At 42.4% G+C, this 21609-nt stretch overlaps 1 protein-coding gene across 2 annotated transcripts in view; it reads right to left on the minus strand.

The window, feature by feature from the left end:
* The window catches only part of CPPED1 (calcineurin like phosphoesterase domain containing 1), a 98238-nt gene that overhangs the window by 29350 nt on the left and 47279 nt on the right, over positions 1-21609 (minus strand). For both annotated transcript variants that reach the window (XM_077906672.1, XM_077906671.1), the window contains exon 3: positions 2076-2498. In XM_077906672.1, the coding sequence (XP_077762798.1) occupies positions 2076-2498 (423 nt within the window). The remainder of the gene's footprint in view (positions 1-2075; positions 2499-21609) is intronic.

Below are 21609 nucleotides of genomic sequence, written 5' to 3' on the forward strand. Positions count from 1 at the left end.
GAAGAGGCAGAGACCATAGGGAAGAGGTGGAGCTGGCCTTGTCCTGGGGGTGAGGGACCCTAGAAGGAGGGGTTTTGTGGAGCTGCTATGATCCAAATGGTAGCCTCAAGAAGTGGACAGTCTGATGAGATATTAAAGGCTCTAGCACCACTAGTGGATTCTGGGCAAGGAGGCCCTACTGGAGATGGCTCTGTCAGAGTTCCGGAGCCTGACGCCACTGAGAGTGGAAGAAGACTACTCGCTGCTCTGCTCTGCCTCATGCTGAGCAAGCGAGCTTCTGCTGATAACTTGGCTTCCCATGTTGCTCTGCCTACGGGAAGAGATTGTGCCGCTGGGGCTTAGGGAAGGGATTCAGTCTTGTTCTACATCAATCAATTGGCATTCTGGGGGAGATATCCATCTGTGAGCTGGGGCAACGGGAGCCCACCTCCAAGACACAGACTGGCTCTGAGTGTGCTGATAAATCCTTCCTTGCAGGGCTGTGGGCCCGATGGCGGGGAGGTGGCTGGCGTATCCTGAATCCAACACTGGGTTCCTGGTGGGCGGGCAGCAGGCTTCCCTCGAGGCTGCCCCATTAGAGCTGTGGGCTCTCTCTGTTAAGTGTCTACAGGTCTCAATATCTGGGGGTGCCTGTGGGCCACATGTATTCCTCCTACAATGGGAAACCCAGAACCACATGCCACTCAAGAATGTGGCTGACAGGAGAGGAGAACAAAGAGCAGTCACAGGGACGGCATTTGCATCATTTAACATTTGATATGAAAGGAATCATTTCCCTGGCATTAAATGTTCTCTCTGGCATTATTCTCTGTTACAAAATAGTCTCCATGGTGGTGCTGATGCCATCTTGACACTTCATTTCCTTGTCATCAAAATGGTTTTCTGCACCAACTCGAGCATGGCATGAAATTTCAAAGACCTCAATAGAAGTTTTCCAACTTCATCTCCATGGAACAGTTGGAAAATGTCTCCAATTATGCAAGCTTTTTGTAAAATGTCTCAAAAATACAGAAGGGCCTATTGTACATTTCACAAGTAAATGCGAACACATTTAATGCTCAAAGATGAAAAGAAGAGTGTCAAGACTTTTTTTTTTTTTTTTTTTTTAAACAAATGCTTGCTACTGGGTCAGGACACCACCTCCCTCTCTCTACCCCCTAACAAACAAATGGATGTATTTAAATGTTAGATGCATTTGATGAAGTACAGTCTGGAAAGATCTGAAAGGAGGCATTAAAATCAAAACAAGAGACACAACAGTTGTCAGAACTGGAATCCTGCCAAATCTCTGGCCACACAGGGAATTGGCTTAGAACTACCCTTTTCTCATGAGAGCAACGCTACAGGTGCTGCCAGGAGAGACGGATGTGTGCAGGCCAGGATGCCATCAGAGTGCTTCATGTTACATGTGTATGTGTGTGTGCACACACGTGTCAAATATGTGATTAGCTAATAATTTACAGCAGGTTAAATCAGACTAAATACATTTCTCTTCCCTGGTTCTAGAGAAGAATTCACTCCTCTTTCTGGGGAACCTAATGAGGAAGCCCCAGGACTTGCCAGGATTAATTTAACCCTGGTAGGAAGCCCGGCTCTTAAAAAGCATCTGCCATTGGGCAAGTCCCTGCTTCCCAAGAATATGAGAAAAGATGCCCCTGGCATCACTCCTTCTCCCAGGGTTGTGACAGCCACACTCAGACCCCTTTTCCCCCCAATAACTGTGTACCCACAGGACCCTGTCCTCAGCTGCCAGCAACTGTCACAGTTTCATTACTTGGTAGGCCAAGGGCTACTGTAATGGTTTACAGATCCTCTCTCCTTTGATCCTCACAATCCCTCTATGAGATAGCTCCTTCTGCTACTCCACAGTGAGGGTGAAAGGGCTAGGCAGTATACAGCCACTGAAAGGGCTGTGAAGCCACACGGCTAGTGAGGGGTGAGTTGGGGTCAAAACCTGGTTCTCTCCAGAGCCCCATCCTCTTCCCTCCCTTGCTAGGCTGCAGGGAGGCAGAAGGATCTGGAAGCTTTCTCTCTAGATGGCCCTCCTAGCCAGCCATGAGGGTCCCCAGAGGTACCTGCTCCAGCGAGTTTGTTGGCTATCTCCTTCCGCACGGACTTGGTGAGGTTGAAGTAGTCATCGTCCTCATCGATGCTCCGCAGGAACAATGGGATGTGCTGGAAGACAATGGCATGCTGGCACTTGTGCTGCCCCACGATGCTCAGCTGCTGATCCAGCCATTGGTCCTGTGCCTGCTTCAAAGCGGGGCACCGGGAAGCATCGTACCAGAACTGGGAGTTGAGGACGAGGCACAGGACACCCCCAACCCAGAAGCTGAAATAGTCGTCCCCCCAGGTCTGCTGGAACTCTGCCACAGTCTCAGGTGTGGGGGTGTTGCCCACGTCGTGGTTGCCGCTGACCAGCACCAGTGGGATGTCACTGTCCACCTGTGTGAGCACTCTCTGCAGGTCTGCTGTCTGCTCTTTCCGCCAAGGCATCCCTGCAAGAGTAAGGGTCACGTCTGAGATGGCTGTGGCTATTTATGGGTTTACTAACATCAGGTAAGAGAGCACAATCTAGAAGTACACTAAATCTGGCATGTGGAAACTGCAAACAGCAGCTGTGTGTTAAAAGCAAGTCAGTAAGTTAGGTGGGAACCTCTGTCCGCCCCCTCTTCCCTTAGAATGCACTGGAAATTCAGTGTCCCAAGTGGCCATCTGACCCAACATTGAGATTGGGTGATGATACGGAGTTATTTTAATATTAAATGTTAATGAGGCTTCATTTCTTCTATTCAGATAAAAAATGGGTCATAATGTGCGCCCCTATCGTGTGTGGACCCAGCTCTGAACACTAGTCTGAAACCAACTGCTATTTGAAGTTATTCTTACCATATCCGTGGTCTTGCACACTGCGTGAGCACCTCTATAAGAAAAATTCTTAGAATCCAAATGGCCACGTCAACTGGCACATGCATTTTGCCAAATCCCACTATCCCCTGCCCACACAGGGGAAGAGGTACTTTATATTCCACCACCGGTGTGTAAAAATGCAAGGGCTCAAAGTCTTCGCGTGTCTCCCTGTCCTAGCCCTCATCCCAGGCACACAAGATTATTCAGTATGGAGATGATGTATTTAAAACTAAAGAATGGGATTTGAAATGACCATTTCAACTCTAGATCATTTCAACTCCAGACCTGTTTTTTGTTGTCTTTGTTTTGCTTTGTTTTTTGAGCTACTCTGTGCTAATTTATTCAAAAAATATTGAGTACTGGCTATGTCTAAGGCACTGATTTAGTTACTGGGGCAAGCTGTGAGCCAAAGACACAAATCCTTCCCTCCCAACTGGGGAGTCAGATAACTGGGCCAGCAAATGATGGATGCACACGGTCCGTCTCAGATGCTAATGAAGCGTTGTTGAGAAAAGCAAGGTGGGGGGACATGACGATTCCTGTACCATGCTGATCCAGAGGAACATGCTCAACATGGCGAAAAGGATGAGGGAGAAGAGCAGCCCAGCTTCCCGAGGGATGATGACAACTCACCTGAAACACCTTGCCAGAAACAGATGAAAATTATACCCAACAGTCCTCGTCCATCATGAATTTAAAAGGCAAAAAGGTCTTTATGGAGCAATTACAGCTAAGAAGGAAGACCTAATGCAGAGAGGAATTCAGCCTAGATGGTCATAAAATAGGTGGGTGTGAAGCTGGAGTAGAACTAACACAGGAAAGAAATAGAGACAAGAGACATAACCATTTCGGAATTTATGACTACAAGAAATTAGCAGTGGCAAGATCTCTTTTATAGCCAAGTATATGCCCGTTTTTCTAAATATCCCATGTGAGCTTATAAAGAACATGCATTCTCTAAGTGTTGACTACAGAGCTCCTTGTATCTCCCCTCAATCAAACCTGTTCATGGTGTGATTCAAGCCTCCTGTGCCATTCATCACTCCTTGCTTTTGGCAGTGTCTGATTCTGAGAGCCTTGGTTAAACCTCCACTATAATTGTGAACTGATCCATTTCTCCTCGTAATTATGCTAAGTATCCTTTACTTTTAGCTCTGTTATTGCGTAAGAGGTCAGGATTTCCATATCTTACTGAAATAGCTTTATAATTCATTCTAAATAAAAAGAAGAGGTAGCTCTACATTGATGCAATAGAAAAATAATTAAAGTTATAAAGGTAAGACATGGAGGAAAAAGCACATGTAAATTTTTAAAAGGCTTATGCATATTCACATATTAAGGATAAAAGTTCTCCAAAGACACAAGGAGAACTATTAACTATGGTTAAACATGGCAAACAGTAGGGATGGACAGGGACTTCCACAATTCGGTTTTAACCCTTTATACACATAGTTTTTTTTTTTTAAAGAAATTGTTTTCTTGGTTTTTGTTTTTTGTTTGTTTGGGTTTTTTTTTTTTTTTTTTTTAAGGGGCTTTTAGCCCCATAACCTTAAGGTTTCAATAAAATTCAGGAGAGGCCAGTCAGGCAGCTGCATTTCCAAGCAACCCCAATTTCTAGGATGAGTGGCATTTGCTTGGAGAAGGGTGTCAGTCAGTTGACCTCTGCAGAAGCTCCTGAGGGGAGAAGCAGGTCCCTCCTGGCACCAGGGACCAGGAAGCTCCTCCCTTGGTGGTGCTGGGCATTTGCCCACCTCTAATGTCTGCCTCCTCGCTGGTCTGGGCTGACCTTGGGGTTCCTGGTTTAAAGGGCCCATGACTGATATTGCTTCTTTAGCTGAACCGACACTGTGGGCATCTATGTTGACTTACATAATCCTCCCTAAGACTCCGCTCCCATGTCAACAAATAGGGAAGATGAATCCTTTATGGCCTTGAACATGATAAACCATTTCAAAGGAACTCCACAGACCAAGGCTAAATCACCACTACTTTCCTTAACCAGTTTTCTAAAAACCCCAACGTTGCCACTAATGTTCCCTTCTTTCCATTCATATTGACTTGGGGGATATTGTGATACTCGACAATAGCCAGTACTTACCTGGTACTTACTACGCGCAGGCACTGTTCTAAGAGCTGTACTCATATTAACTTGATTTGACAGCCAGTGGGGGTGTCAGGAATTGAACTCAGTGTTCCAGCTAAGAGGGCTGCCTCTCATTACAGTGTCCTGGTCACAAACTAGGATCCTGGCTTCCTGCGTGACTTCTCTCGGCCATCCTGATCCACAGGACATGGGTTTATAATACACTGGGGTACACAGTGTTCCTCATTCCTTATATTCAAAGGGCATTCATCATGATGCTCTGATTGAGTCAGACACAAAGAATGTTCAATTAGCTAATGACCATATACAAAAAAGTACCTTCAAAGAACGGCTTACTCAAAACTTTGAAAAGGAGACCCTGTCTCCAAGCAATCTACAAGGAAGAGCTGTGACTTACACATGGAAATAGGATGTTTGTTTCCAAACTTTAGAGGGATCCTGCTTTAGGGGAAGTCACAATTAGCCCCCAATAACCTGTTAAAAAAAGACATGACGCTCATCTTCTCTACACCCCCTTTGTCAAATATGAGCCTCTCTTGTGAGGCTTTTCCAGAACTTTCTATACCCCTCATGTAGAGGCATGGCGTGGAGGTGGAGTCTAGGACACCTGGGTTTGGTCCTTGGCTCTTGCCCCTCACAAGCCTTGTGGTGTCGGTGAGTCACTTGGTTCCTGAGCCTTGGTCTCATCGTGTGTGAGAGGAGGATGATAGGCTCCATACCTCAGAGGGCAACTGTCAAGATTCATACCAAAATAATGATTTCTAGAGTTCAGTATGAACAGGAATGTAAAAATGTTAGCTGTCTCTTCCTTCCACCCCCACACCCGAATGTACTGAATTCTCCCTTTTTTGACCGGTGACTCAGAGTGTGCACATAGCAATCAATAAATCATTTCTGAAGGAAAGAAAACATTCCCCAGGGATATAAATAATTTTTAGGTAAGAATTTAAAAGTGAGCAAGTAACTTCTTGATTACAAAAAGCCAAGTTTAAGGAAAACATTGCATTTATTTTCAACACACTTTTGTTTGTGCAGATCAGAATTTCTTTAGCGTCAGAATATTGAATGCTTAGTATTATTAGCATAGCTAAGAGTACATTCTAGCACAGCTTCCTAAAGAAGTCATAAGATTACAGCAAAGGCCAAAGCCAAACCTTAACTAGCATCAGGAATAGAAAAAATGTTAACTTGGCCAAGGATATAGAACTTCCAAGAGTCCCTTATAGATCAAATGGGGCTTTCCACTTCACAGGAAGGATAGAAATAGAGGCACAGAAAGAAGAAACAAGACTTTTGTGAAGGAAGAAAAACTGCAAGAAATGACTCAGGAGAGAGGAAATTCCATTAAAATTTAAGGATTATTTATTCTAGTTCTGTGAAAAATGTTGGTATTTTTATATGGATTGCATTAAATCTGTAGATTGCTTTGAAGAGTGAACATTTTAACAATATTGGTTCTTCTGATCCATGAGCATGGAATATCTTTCCATTTGTTTGTGTGAACTTCACAGAACTAGAACAAATAAGCCTAAAACTTGTGTGGATTCATAAAATACCCTGCATAGCCAAAGCAATCTTGAGAAGTAAGAACAAAGCTGGAGGCATCAATCACAATCCCAGACTTCAAGTTTTATTACAGAGCTATAGTAATCAAAACAGTATGGAACTAGCACAAAAACAGACATAAGATTAATAGAACAGAAAACAAAACCCAGAAATAAACTCACACTTCTATGTTCAATTAATCTATGGCAAAGGAGGCAAGAATATGCAGTGAGGAAAAAGTCCCTTCAACAAATGGTGCTGGGAGAACTGGACAGCTACATGCAAAAGAATGAAACTGGACCACTTTCCTAAACAGTACATAAAAATAAACACCAAATGGATTAAAGACCTAAATGTGAGACTTGAAACCATAAAAATCCCAGAAGAGAACACAAGCAGTAATAGTTTTGACATTGGCCATAGAAGCATTTTTCTAGATATGTCTCCTGAGGCAAGCGAAACAGAAAGCAAAATTTAAAAAGGAAGTCATCAACAACAACAAAAAAAAAGGCGACCTACTATGTGGGAAGAAGATATTTGCAAATGATAGATCTAATAAGGGGTTAAGATTAAAATTACATAAAGAACTTATACAACACCAAAAAACACTAAAAAATCCAATTCAAAATGAGCAGATAACCTGAACAGACATTCTTCCAAAGAACACATCCACATGGCCAACAAACACATGAAAAAAATGCTTGGTATCACGAATTATCAGGGAAATGAAAATCAAAACCACAAAGAGCTACCACCTCACATCTGTCGGAATGGCTCAAGTCAAAAAGACAAGAGATAACAAGTATTGGCAAGGATATGGAGAAAAAGAAACTCTCTTGCGCTGTTGGTAGGAATGCAAACTGTTGCAGCCACTCTGGAAAACAGTATGGAGGTTCCTCAAAAAATTAAAAATAGAAATACTACATGATCTAGTAATTCTACTACTGGGAATTCATCCAAAGGAATCTGAAATACTAATTCAAAAAGATATATGCACCGCTAGCTTTACTGTAGCATTATTTACAATAGCCAAGATATAAAAGCAACCTAAGTGTCCACCAACTGATGAATGGGTAAAGAAGATGTGGTATACATGCACTCACACACTCCCTCACTCACACATAATCACACACACACACACACATACACGAATATTACTGAGCCATAAAAAAGAATGAAATCTTGGCATTTGCAACAACATGGATAGGCCTGGAGGGTATTAGGCTAAGTGAAATTAATCAAACAATGAAAGACAAATACCATATGATTTCACCCACATGTGGAATTTAAGAAAACAAGTAAACAAAGGAAAAAGAGACAAGCAGAAAATCAGACTCTTAAATACAGAGAATTGGTGGTTGCTAAGGGGAGGCTGATAGGAAAAGCATGTAACAGATTAAAGGGATTATGAACACACTTACTGTGATGAGTACTAAGAAATGTATAGAATTGTTGAATCACTATATTGTACACCTGAAACTAATTTAACATTGCATGTTAGCTATACTTGAATAAAAACCAAAAAGATGAGAAGAAGAGGACTGCTCTGGGCAGGTCTCCAAGGTGGAGGAAGGGCATCTGCCAAAAAGTGGGTACTGAGAGGACAAGGATCCCGAAGTCAGCACACACTTGACTGATGAGAAGAACTCTGGAAGGACAGATGGGGCAGTGTGGAAAGCTGTGATGTACTCAGAATACACATTTAAAAAAAATTTTTAAATGTGAGGAGTTTAAAATAAAACCAGGAGGTAAAAAAATATTATAAAAAGATAATTACAAAATAGTTATGTATATCATTCGTTAACACTGAATTTTTAATAGTCCCCAGAGGACTGAGGACAAAGCAAAGATGTCTGTTCTTACTATTTCCATTCAGCATCACACTAGAAGTTGTGGCTAGTGCAGTAAGGCAAGAAAAAAGAAATAAGAAGCATACAGACAGGAAAAGAGAAAATAAAACTGCCTGTTCTCAGAAGACATGACTATCTCTGTAGAAAATCCCAAAGAATCTTTTTTTTTTTTTTTTTTTTTTTCAGTATCTAGACTAACAAGGGAGGATTGGCTTGGTTGCTGGATGCAAGGTCAATGTATAAAAATAAACTGTATTTCTATAGACTACAATGAAGAATTGGAAGTATAAAGATAATTTTTTTTTAAAGATAAATATTTGAAAGATACTTAGGGGGTAGAAACAATAGGAGTCCTTGTATTCGTTACAAGAAGGAGAGGAAGGACTCGAAAATAATTCTCGATGTCTCAACAGCTGGGAGATCAGTCATTCATTTACTTACAGGAAAAGACTGGGGAAGAAATAGGTTAGAGGTAAAAATCGAAAGCTCTGTTTCAATATAAAACTTGCCCTACTGATATAGATACAGGCAACAAAAGGAAAAAGCAGACAAATGGACTTCATGACAATTAAAAGCTTTTGTACATTGTAAGATGTGAGTATCAACCACAGGATAGGAGAAAATATTTGCAAATCATATATCAGGTAAGGCATTAATATCCACAATATATAAAGAACTCTTAAAATTCAACAACAGATTAGGGCTCCATCTTCTGAAGGGAAAATAACATGGTGCTTCACTTAGAGTACGTCTCAGCCAGAAGTGCAGGCAGACACCAAAAAACCTGAGTGCATACCTGCCAAGCACAAAACACCACGATAAACATATTTTGTTTTCCCTTTGGGGATTAAGGAGAACAGAAGCTGCTTCCAAGCTTCCAAGAGTATAACCTAGCTACAGAAAAAAACAAAAAACAAAAAAAACAGAACAAGAAACAAACAGCAAACCCACATGTTTCTATTCCCCTTCAATCATCACCATCCTGGCCAGCAGAATGCAGTGACAGCAGAATTCCACCTGGAAACTACTGACGAAACCATCCACCTCTGAGACTTTCACATTTTCTTTCTCCGCGGAGGCTATCCAAATAACAGATGCTGTGAATAGACTTCAACAGTGTTATGAATCTATTTACTGTTTCAGTAAGATTTTCTTCTTTTTTTAACAAGCAAACCAACAAGGAAGGATGTTGCTTTAAGAAGACTTCTATCTTTCCTAGTCCCTGGAGGCACAAGAACTCAAATGAGAGCCGATGATAATACACTCAACCACTGTCAGGACAATTTAAATTAAATAGCGGGACAACCTTAGCAAGCACAGAACCTATCCAGTAATGTAACGGCTGTTTATTCAGGGGGATTTAGGGAGTACTTCCTGGCTGGACATGGGCTGCAGTGAACGGAACACAATCAGTCCAGCGTTGAGTAAGCACACGCTGAGCAGATACTTGCAAACCAAATTTTTTCCCCAGCCAAGGCTGGGGCAGGGGAGGCAGATGAATCGGTGTGTGCTGAGGAAGGACTTCCTGTGTGGAAGACGGCGGCTGTAGGTGCTCAGATCCCTTCACACCTGCACAGTCTTCTTGGCCTGCCCCTGACTCCCAGAGGCTTGCTCCGGCCTAGGATCTCACATGGCCTCAAGGCTGGGCTGTGCACTGAGCAGCGGTCTCCAGGAGCATCTTCTCTGCATGGTGAAGGTACCTGGTAGGTATGTATGGATTTGGTCTAATTTGGGATCAGATTAGTGTAGAAATGGCAGGGAAGACACTGGGACATGTACAAAACAGCCCCCTCTTGTTTCTCCTCTCCCTAATATCAGCAGTGGGTTCTCAGCTGGGCAACCTCAGAACTCTTGTTCCTCAGTCCAGGCTTTCTGAGAAGAAAAGAAGGTTCAGCAGCTTCTCCCTCCAGGTGCAATCCAACTTCTACACACTTACATACACACACCATCCCTCTGTCTCTAAAGTCTCTTTTCCTAAGAGAGCTGTAGCGAAACTTGAGTTAAGTGAAGGCAGGGCTTTTCATTTACTCTGTGAAGTTGCACCTGCTCTGGGCTAAAATGCTTCCTCCCAAATTCATATGTTGAAACCCTAACCCCCAATAACTGCATACAGTATACATACCCTTCCCAAGAGAGCTGACCCTTGGTCTTCCTCTCGAATTCTTTTCACCTACCCTTCCTGTATCACAGCAAAGGTAAGACCACGTTTCTTCTCCCCTGGTTATAGCTTACTGCCTACAATGGCCTCCAGGCCGGCCCCTGGCTCCTATGGGTGACCTGCGACCCGTCCTCACAGCCAGGTCAAGAGGTTTTCCAGCCAGGTCACCAGCCTGTCAAATTGCTCACCTCACCCAATCACAAACTACTCCAAGCTTCAGATACTTAACCTCATCTTCTTATACCCTGGCCCATCTGACCCTCCCGTCATCCCTGTGATGGTGCAATGGATGGATCTCCGTGTAGCATCTTATGTAAGAGACACATTTTGAAAACACCGCCCAATATAAAACTTGCTTGTTTCCAAAGTACTCCTGAAACAGAATGGTGGGTTATTTGCTTACTAGATGAAGTGTCCCGGACGTTTTGCAAGAGCATGAAAAATTTTGCATTTACTCATCACCAGCTTCACCAGCTCTAAAATGACACAATTCTTAACAAATGTTTAATTTGAAAGGATCTGTATTACTTCAAAGCTAAAACATAAAGAGGCTTTTCTTTCTTTCCTTTTTTTTTTTTTTTTAAAAGTATAATGCTATTTTGGATTCACATAGCATCAATCCATTGTTCTATTACCATGGTTTACAGATGAGCAAACCAGGGCTTACTGCAGCCAAAGGGAAGGGAATGGGGTGGGGGGCAGAGATGGGGACCCAGAGCCAGCCAAGCTGCATGGAACCCAGGGCTCAGCCATGGTGGGCTAGCCTGAGAACTGGCTCGTCTAGGGGGGTGGGGTTCATAGGATTCGGGGAATGAGGAGACAGGCATCCTAAACCTCACTCTGTGACCAACCAACTGTGCTCTTTTTTGGCAACAGTTATGAACATGCCTCTTGCTATCATGAATGAGTTACCGTCTGCCAGGGCACGAAAGAAGGAACTGCAACATGACCACCACTGTCCTGTCACCATGACACTTCTTATTTAACAGTGTGCTGCCTTATTTTGCCCAGGTATAAAGTAGCAATGGAAACTCACTATATCTGTGATGTAACATGTATGGGGCCAGGTACCTGGCGCAGTACACTGAAGGAGACAAACAGGGTCCCTCCTTCATGGATTTTCAAATACGTACACCAGGCTTCTGCTGGTGTGGGGCAAAGGAGGACACTCACTTGATGCTAAGGACCATCCTCACAAGACCCGCCAGGGAACTACTGACTGACAATAAGCAGGAAATAACTCTCACAGCCTTTCCACAACAACTTGACCCCTGGGTTTAGGAGGTATGGTCATCAGTACATCCAAAAGTGTCTCAAATATAGGGGAATTCTAGACTCGTTGAAATGTATCCAGTTCAATCAGGCAGACTGGCATTCCAGCCAGTGGTAATAGCAAATACACAGAAGCAAATTCTTTGATGAAATCATCAAATCTGCCAAAATCATAAGGTAAGTCACTGGAATTGTGGGGGAGATTCTAGATACCAAAGCCATTTTTATTTAAGCCTTTCATTTGAGCAAGCTATGGTCAGTTCTTCAATAATTATAGATGATGCTCCATACTTTGAGTTCATCATAATTCTGTACTTAAAAACATTATAATACAGATGTATCAAAGGTTTGTTGCTTGGTATATTATCCCCCTTGTAGCATCCAGCAGTATTTTCTTTTTAAAGGGGAAAGATACTAGAATTATAAAAATCTTTAAACCTCTTAGAATGGTTTTCACTTTGCAAATGTATTGTGTGCAAAAGTTTGTTCATAAACGGCTGCCTGGAATGCAACTAGGATCTGTCACAGATGTAACATCATAACTGTTGATGAGCTCTCAGGCTCACTCACAATAACCTAATCTACAACACAGATGAATGTACTCACTGAACTACATAAGAGTTATAATCATGCTTCTCTTCCCAGCTGCACTGTTTACCTTCCCAGCAAAATATTTGAGATTTCTGTTTGTGTTGCCAGATTCTGCGTCTTACCTTTCTTTCAAAAATGCTCTTACCAGTTAGCATAAGAACCTAACCATTATTTATACCCATAGATAATAACGATTACAAGGGGTTTTAATATACTAGAAGTGAGAAATGTATTATGTGAAGTAATGAGTACACTAAATGCATCTGACTAGAGGTTTGGTAAAGGTACAATTATGTGGTTATCTATACTTAGAAATATTATTTATTACATTAATAGAAGGAAAATGTACTAAAATTAGGGATTTTAGGGTAACATATCTCGATATATGAAATATGTCAGGGGAAATAAAGATGAAGCGTCTTCAGGTTGAATATATTCTTGGGAGCCCAAAGAAAGAGTGAGGTGAGCCAAGGTCAGTTTGAGTTTGACCAAGTGAAGCAAGTAACTCTCCTAGGATATTCAGAAGCTCATTCTATGAGAAGAAGTAATAAATATGATGTCAGCTATCACTTATGGAATTCTTACCACGTGCTAAGCACTGGCATTACTGCATCCTGAGGCATCTGTTACTCTACTGATCCCATGCTACATGACCAGGTCAACCTGGCTGGTCAGGTGACCGGGGGCCCCTTCTCATGCTAACATCATTCTAATGAGTAAAACCACATCAAATGAAGTGAACTACTGGCCAGGGAAAAAGAAACGTGGTCTTGCTGGTTCTGTGATGCAAGAAGGATGGGTAAAGAGGGTTAGGTTGAGGACAAAGGATCAGCTCTCCTGGGAAGGGCCTGAGTGGTAAATGGATGGGACATTCAGAGTCTGGGAGTTCAGGACCATCTTCTAGTGCCTGTCATCTTTTCTGCTGGCATGGTCACCACAACCGTGAGCAAAGAATGTATCTGGGATTCCTCACTGTCATCCCCACCCCACCTATTGCCATCTGTGCACTTGAAGGAAGCTCCAGAAGGTGCCCAAGGGATGGGTGGGAGCCAACGTGCACACTCAGTTCTTTGGGGGAAAAACATGGATTTCCAATTCGGGCTGTAGGAGTTCTTTCATGCCTCCTAGTCCTCGTGTACCCAAACCAAAGTGCTGAAGTCCCAGGGCCAAGTTAATTACCTGGAACACATGCTTGGGATACTGCAAGGCTAAATGTTAGGGTATTGGGATTTGCCTAGACTCGAACACTGCAAGCTCAGGAAAACAAAAATTAAGGGAATGAACCCCACAAACTAAACCTTCAGTCTGTGTTCCTTATTGACTTTTATGTCTGATAAAGACATGGAATCAGAATCATCTTGTCATCTTGCTGGAAATGAGGAATATAGAAAACAATATCTGGAGAAGCTAGAAAGGCTGAAGCAATAAAACCTTGTTTTTATCAAACCTTTAAGCAGAAAGGACTCAGAGAAAACACAAGTGTGATCACGTTTGGTGAGATTGAGAGCTAAAAGCCATCTTCAAGTCCTAAGAGGCTTCCAGCTAAAGATGGCAGATTGGAAACACACACTTAGCTCTATTCCTTCCACATACTGCCCTGCAAAGATAGTAAATGCTCCAGGACAAAGACGAGAGGAGAGAACAGGCACAGAAATGTGCAAACCGGAGAGCAGGTGGACAAGTGGGCCTAGTTCACTCAAAGTTAAATAATCAGCTGGAAGTGGGAAAAGTTATGAAGCAACTGGCTTGGTGTAACTCATCTGGAAAACCCCCTGGAGAGATTTACCAAAGATCAACCTCCACCTTCCTGATGACCCAACAATTTCACTTCCAGGGCTATCCCCAAAGAAGGGAGTGCACAGGTCTAATAAAAGACACTAGTAAGAATGCTCATAGCAGCCTTATTCACAAGAGTCCCCAAACAGATGACCTGGATCTCCATCAGTAGTAGGATGGGTGGGTAAATTATGATATAATCATCACACCGATACTGTGTTGCAGTAACAAAGAAGGAACTACTGTTGCATGCAGTAAGGTGGAGGAATCTCAGATATTACACACAGCACACTGGGCCAGAAGAGCACATCCTGTATGATCCCATTGTTAAGAATTTCAAGAAGAGGCAAAACCAACTGATAGAGACAGAAAGATTACTGATGGAGAAGAAGCGCGAGGGAGCTTTCTGGCAGGTGGCAAATGTTCTCTATCGTGATGTGAGTGGCAGGGGTGGACATGCCTGTTCAAGCTCTTCACCTCAGATTAAATGCATTTTACTTTTTTAATATTGAACTTCAATTTTAAGTTCAATTGAACTTAAAAGAAGAAAATGAATGAAAGGGCGAAAACATCTGATCTGTATTACATATACTTTAAAGGCTAAAGAATGTGCAGTGACAGGTGTTCTTGGAAATGAGGTAAAAGACAGCCAAAATGGAAAGATGCCCTGAAATCCCACAGAGCTGGACCACTGTCCTTCATACTTTGGTAGATGGGGACTTCAGCTTTTGTAGTGAGTAAACGATTCTGAGAGTCAGCAGGTACAACTACGGTAGGGGTAATCATAGTGAAGGCAGGAACATTAAGATAAAAGGTTTGACCCTAATTTTGTGAGCACAGCCTTTTCCCTGTATATGCTCTGAGAATGAGAGCAGCCAGGTGCCTCCCCTCCACCCCCGCCCCTTGCACCTCCCCTACCCACCCCACCCCCAGCCTGAGCAAGAGGCAGGAAGAAACTACCATGGGGCATCTGAGAGACAAAGAGAAAAGACCTACAGACACTGGTTTTGGGGAAGAAGGGGAGCCTTCACCACTTTATGGTAAATATCATAGGATACAAGCCCAACCCCAAATGGTCAATGCTGCATTATGTACGGGTGACATACTCATACAGGCATGAGCAGCCAGGGATCATTATATACAACCAATATGAACAACACACCCAAACAATCAAAAAAAGAGGGGAAACAGACAATTTGGAGGAAAAAAAAACTATCTTCAATATTGTCAGGGAAGGAAAAGAAAATATTGCACCCATCAAACAATTACAGGAATAATAAGCAAAACAAATCTTGAAAATTAAAACTATGGTAGCAGAAATAGCAGAAGGAAAATCTCAGCAGAAGGCTTAAAAGATAAAATTGAAGAAATATCTCAGAAAGTAGAATAAGCAAGGAAATTGGGGGGAGGGGGGAAGGAGACAATATTTGAGGGCCAGTATTGGAAGTCCAACATCTGAAGTACCAGAAAGTATAGAAAAAAAAATCACTGGGGGGAAATCATCACTGAAATAATCTGACAGTATTTCAGAACTGATAGCCACAACTTTAAATAATTTTAAAAAAGCAGATTCACACCACAGTATATCACACACAATGTTACTTTAGTACCTTGGATACAAAGGGAAGATTCTACATGTTTCCACTATCAGATAAAGCATCAATTTTCAGAGGGGAATTGAACATCTTCAAAATCTCTACTGGATGGACAAAGGCAAGGAAGCTGAACTTTCAAAATGCCAAGGCAAAAATGACTCCTTATCTAAGATTCTATACCCAGCTGAACTACCACAATCTCAATGGAATGTGAGGCTAGAATGAGGATATTTCAAATATAAATTCTTTTCCAGAAGCTACAAGAGCATGTCATCCATCTAAAAAGGAAGGAAACAGGATTCAACATGAGAGGTAAAGGTAGTCAGTTCCTAGAATGGGGATGGAAATCTCAATCTCAATAACAACTACTGTTGTTAGCAGGCTTAGAGTTACCAAGCAGGACAGAGAACTTTCTCCTAGACAAAGCTCAAAAAGCTGAATCTGACAGATGCCCAATATTTTTAAATTTATCAACAGGAAATCTGTGCACTTATGCCTTTGGAAGAAGAGAATCAGGTTGTATTAGTACATTTAAAAAATTAAGACATTTTGGGGCAGCTGGCTGGCTCAGTTGGTAAAGCATGCAACTCTTCATCTCAGGGTTGAAAGTCTGAGCCCCATGTTGGGCGTAGCGGTTACTTAAAAAAATAAAATAAAATCTTTAAAACAAAAATTAAGACATTTTATTTTAAAACATGAAAAGAAGCTGCAGGGAATATAATCATAGCATACAAACATTGCTCAGTTGTGAATGTTTAAGATAATGTATACATAAATGAACTACTATAAATACTGAATTCTGATATAACTAAAATTAAAATTCAATGAAGATGCAGATAAGATAAATAACAATGAGCAAATCCAGAAATGGCAACATAAGCATGTTACTTACAACTACAGAAGTGATTATCAACATTGTTAGCCAAAATCACTGACAGGGGCTGCCGCTGGGAAGGGAGCCACAGCCAGGTGAAGGGTCATAAACTGCCTCTTCTCATAACAGCCTGTGTATGATGATTTGACTCATTAATCTGCAAGCCTAGATAATGTTGACAAAGATGAAAAACCAAATCAAAGAAGCAAGACTTTAAATCATAACACTGTTTTTGGTTACTGTAAAATGGCAATTCCATAAGCTATGTAAACTATTACATGATAATTTTTGTAATTAAGAAAATCACTTTCTTATCCCAAGGGTATTTAAATGTCTAGGATGTATTTCAGCTCCTTAGTGGCAACAGGGTTCTCATGAGACCCCTCATCAGAGCAGATGAGGAGGAGGTAGTGGGGCTGAACACAGATTACAAACCGTGGCATGCACCCCCACAAAGACCACTAAGCAAGGGACAGCCTCACAGCAAAGACTGGCCAGCGCCAGGGGCTAATAGGCTCCTCTTTCCTACCTCGTACTCAACTGCTCTCCCCTGCTGGCCAGCAGACTTCAGACGCCATGCAAGGCAGGAAGATACAGGACAGGAAATGGGGTGAAAGCCCTGGTGACAGGCAGAGAAGTGGGGAATGTTGTCTGGAGGGTCAGCTGGGAAGACTTAGGTCACTGCCATCACAAGTATACAGATATTCGGGGGACCCTGGGTGTACTTCCTTTTCAGGGCCTGAAAATCTGCCCCTCTGACACACTCCATTAAACAATTATCATTTTTCCCTTTCCATCCCTTGGGCTCATACATAATGAGCAGGCCATGCCTGTAAAACAATCTGCACCAAGATCCAGGTGCCCTTTCCCCAAAGATGAATTACAAACAGAGTAACAATATGTACAATTATACTGCCTGCTTTATAGGGTTGTTATGAAGATTAAGCACCTTCATCTTTACAAAGCACTTAGAATGATGCCTGGCCCACAGCAAGTCCTATATAAATACTAGTTATCTTAATAAACTAAGGGAAGAGGGCATGTCGTGTTTGCAAAGGCACAGTGGCAAGTCTCTCTCTATCCAGAAGTTGTGCTCATGTGCTGAGGAAGGTGTCCTACAACAGATTTAAAAGGTTGCCTGCCTCCGCTTGTGGTCTCAGTAAGGAAAGAAAGTTCTATTTAGATTAAACTGGACCCCAATGGTGGGAGAGGCCTAGGTCTTGGATATCATTATGGGCCAGGGTTTTGGCCTTGGGGGAGGTGTAATAGATCAGACCACCTGCTAGGTGAGACACAGGGAACCCTGGGCCCTTAGAGTGCAGCTGAGCTTGCTGCCGTTGCAGTGAGCAATTCACTTTGTTGCAGTGAGCCGGGCACATAGGCTGTGGGGGGGTCCCTGTTAAGTCTGGAGTGGCTTGGACCGTCAGAAAGCCAACCCCAATGCCAGCAATGATCTGAAAGCTGGGTGCAGCACAACCAAATACCGCTTTGCACTATCCACCTATGAGGAGAAGGTTTAAATACCTTTAGATCTTGGCTCTTGATGTCTAGAAATTTCCTGCTACTGAATTAGAAGAAAGTGAATTCTAACCCAGAGAGAATAGGGGAGTAGCTTAGATTTTGTATTCTTCCCTTTGGCTTAACAAATGTCTATGTAACACCCATTCTGTCCTGGGCACTGTGCTGGACTGTAAGAGCACAGATGAAAAATGGAACTTCCTGCCCTAGTGGAGCTCACCCACCAGTGGAGAAAGACTCTCAGTACAGTGAGTACGTACCATATGCCAGATGATACCTGGCACCAAGTGTTATGAAGAAAAATACCGCAAGGAGTATTAGGGAGAGCAGGTGGGGATGGGAGGAACTACAATTTTACGATCAGAGACAAGTTCAGTGACAAGGTGACACACAAGCAAAGATATTGAGTATGGAGGACAAGCAGTAGTTCAGGTATGGGAAGAAAGGAGAGGAAGCAGTGGGAACAGTTTCCAGGAAGAGGAATAGTATGTATGAGGACAGAATGTCAAGGGGGCATAGCCCATGAGGGAACTGTGAAAGCAGTCAGGATGACCAGGGACCAGAGCACTCGGAGGAAAGTAACAGGAGACGTGGCAGGCAGGCCCAGACCAGGCAAAGCCCTATGGCCCACCATAGGGGCCTATGGACTCTATAGGTCCAGGGGCCTGCCTGGACTCTAAGAGCAATGGGCAGCCCCTGCAGGATTCTGAGCAGGGATGGGCATGGTCAGAACTGAGGTTTAGCCAACCCCGCTGGCTGCTAGGTTTGTATTGGCCATAACTCTTTTGAAGAATGAGAAGTAAACAGGTGGGATCTGTGGAGTTTCCCCCTGCCTTACCAAAGATTTCTTTTCTATTTTTTTTTTTAAGATTTTATTTATCCACTCATGGAGACACACGCAGAGAGAGAGAGAGAGAATGAGAGAGAGGCAGAGACACAAGCAGGCTCCATGCAGGGAGCCCAATGTGGGACTCGATCCCAGGTCTCCAGGATCACGCCCCAGGCCAAAGGCAGCGCTAAACCGCTAAGCCACCAGGGCTTTCCCCCAAAATTTCTATTAACCATATAGAGCTGCAGAGGCCAGATGGCTGGCTGAACCATGAGAAGAAAAGGGACACTGGAGCTGGGCAGCAAAGGGGCTCAAAGCTACCAGAGTGGTGGCCAGATATGGACCAGAGGAAGGGGAAAGCTTAAGGGAGCACATGCGTTATGGTCTCTCTGTCTTCCTGGTGTTCATCCTCTCAGCATCAGGGCACACCTGCTGCAAGACTGAAGGATTTGAAAAAAAAAAAAAAAAAAAGACTGAAGGATTTGGTCATTTTTTAAAATATAAAAATTGCTGGCATCTTGTTCTACCAAGAAATCATCATGACAATAAGAATGACTGATGCTCATCGATGATAAACTGTTAATATGGACTTTGATGCAAGTAGAAGGCCTGTGAGCTAAAAAAAAAAAAAAAAAAAAAGAAGGCTTTGAGCAGATATGTCAGGACTTGAATGATCCTTCCTTTAGAAAATGTTAACAATCCAAGGCTCACATCATGGTACTCATAAGTAATCCAAACATACATCAATAAAGGATGGAGCTGGTGGGAGGTGGTTCTTTAAGCCATGGATATGGAATGGCACTCTTTCATTATAAATCTTTTTTTTTTAAAGATTTTATTTATTTATTCATGAGAGACACAGAGAGAAAGAGAGAGAGAGAGAGAGAATGGCAGAGACACAGACAGAGGGAGAAGCAGGCTGCACGCAAGGAGCCTGACATGGGACTCGATCCTGGGACTCCAGGATCACGCCTTGCACTGAAGGCGGCGCTAAACTGCTCGGCCACTGGGGCCGCCCCTATAAATCATTTTCTATCAAAAGCCAGATGTAGAACCAAAAGCAGCAGGATAAAGGACTGAGCAAGTAAAAGGCTGTGCTCACTCTCAGTAAGAACAGCCTCAGACTGGGACCCCAGAGTGGCACAGCAGTTGAGCGTCTACCTTCAGCTCAGGGTATGATCCCGGGGTTCCAGGATCGAGTCTCACATCGGGCTCCCCATGAGGAGCCTGTTTCTCCCTCTGCCCGTGTGTCTGCCTCTCTCTGTGTGTCTCTCATGAATAAATAAAATCTTAAAAAAAAAAAAAAAAAGGAATACACCCTGCAGATGTGCTAAAAAAAAAAAAAACACTCCTTAAATTATGCATTTGACTTAAGAGGAGATGATGTCTTCTGAAAAAAATATGCAAAATATTTTTTCCTAAAAATTAAAAATTCGCTGCTCTGATGGGTTCTCATATTTGCAGCATACGTTACTTGAGAGAGTAGAATAATTTTTTTCCAGTCCTTGAAATGCAAAACCCAAACAAACATGACACAAAATACTGTCTGTGTATACACTTGAGCATTAGACCCGGCCACAGAAGAAATTACAGTAATCCCTCTCCCAAACATGTGTCTCTGTGGCTCATACTTCCAGATGACAGCTTGGCACTCTGCATCTCTCAGAGCCCTGGTTCAGGTGTGTGTGAGTCACTCTATTTGGAGGCCATATGAGCAGAGGGCTGGGAGGGAGACAGAAGGAATGGGGGTGGAAGGCGAACAGAACACACTTTCACACTGTTGTCTTGATCAATATGGATTTCAGGTCAGCACCCTAAATGCTTGCCGGGCAGGAGGAAATTAAGACATATAAGACGGGCCAGAGAAACAGGAACCAATCATATGAACCATAAAACGAGGAAGACATTGGACATTTAGAAAGAGAACACTGCCAGAGTAAAGGAGAGATAAACAAAATGGGGAATGTACTTTGTTTGGTATGTGACACCACAAAATGCATTTACAAGATTTTCTTAAAATCAAGAGACCAATCCTGAAGCATATCTATCAAGAAAATGTTTGTCTTAAGGCATGTAAAGAATGTTGAAATTATTTTTACTTAAGGGGCTCTATTTTATTTACTTATTATTTATTACTTAAGGGGCTCTGTTTTATTTTAATGCGCATTTAAAAAATAAGAAAGATGGTGTGTTCTTAATGAGGGGACATTATGCAGTCATTCACAATGATGCTTGTAATAACAAAGAGGCTGATTTACGTTACATGAAAAATCTTAGTACAGAAAACTGCAAATAATGTATGAACTTGACTAAGCAAAAAAAAAAAAAATTTTTAAGATTAGGAAGGAAATATGCCAGAAATGTTAATAGTTATTGCCTCTGGGTGGTATAGAATTATGAGTAATTTTTTCATTATTCTTCTTCCCTAATTTCTCTCAATTGAGCATCTATTACTTTTATAATCACACACAAAAACCAAACACACTATTAAAAAGCATGTTGCAGGGATGAAATGTCTCTGAATATTTTAGTTCATAAATGCATAGCTGTAAGCTGAGGGCATGAATATAGATGATCACTGTTTCAT

Source organism: Canis aureus, chromosome 8 (assembly GCF_053574225.1).
Source record: "Canis aureus isolate CA01 chromosome 8, VMU_Caureus_v.1.0, whole genome shotgun sequence".
In the NCBI taxonomy this organism is placed as follows: Eukaryota; Metazoa; Chordata; class Mammalia; order Carnivora; family Canidae; genus Canis; species Canis aureus.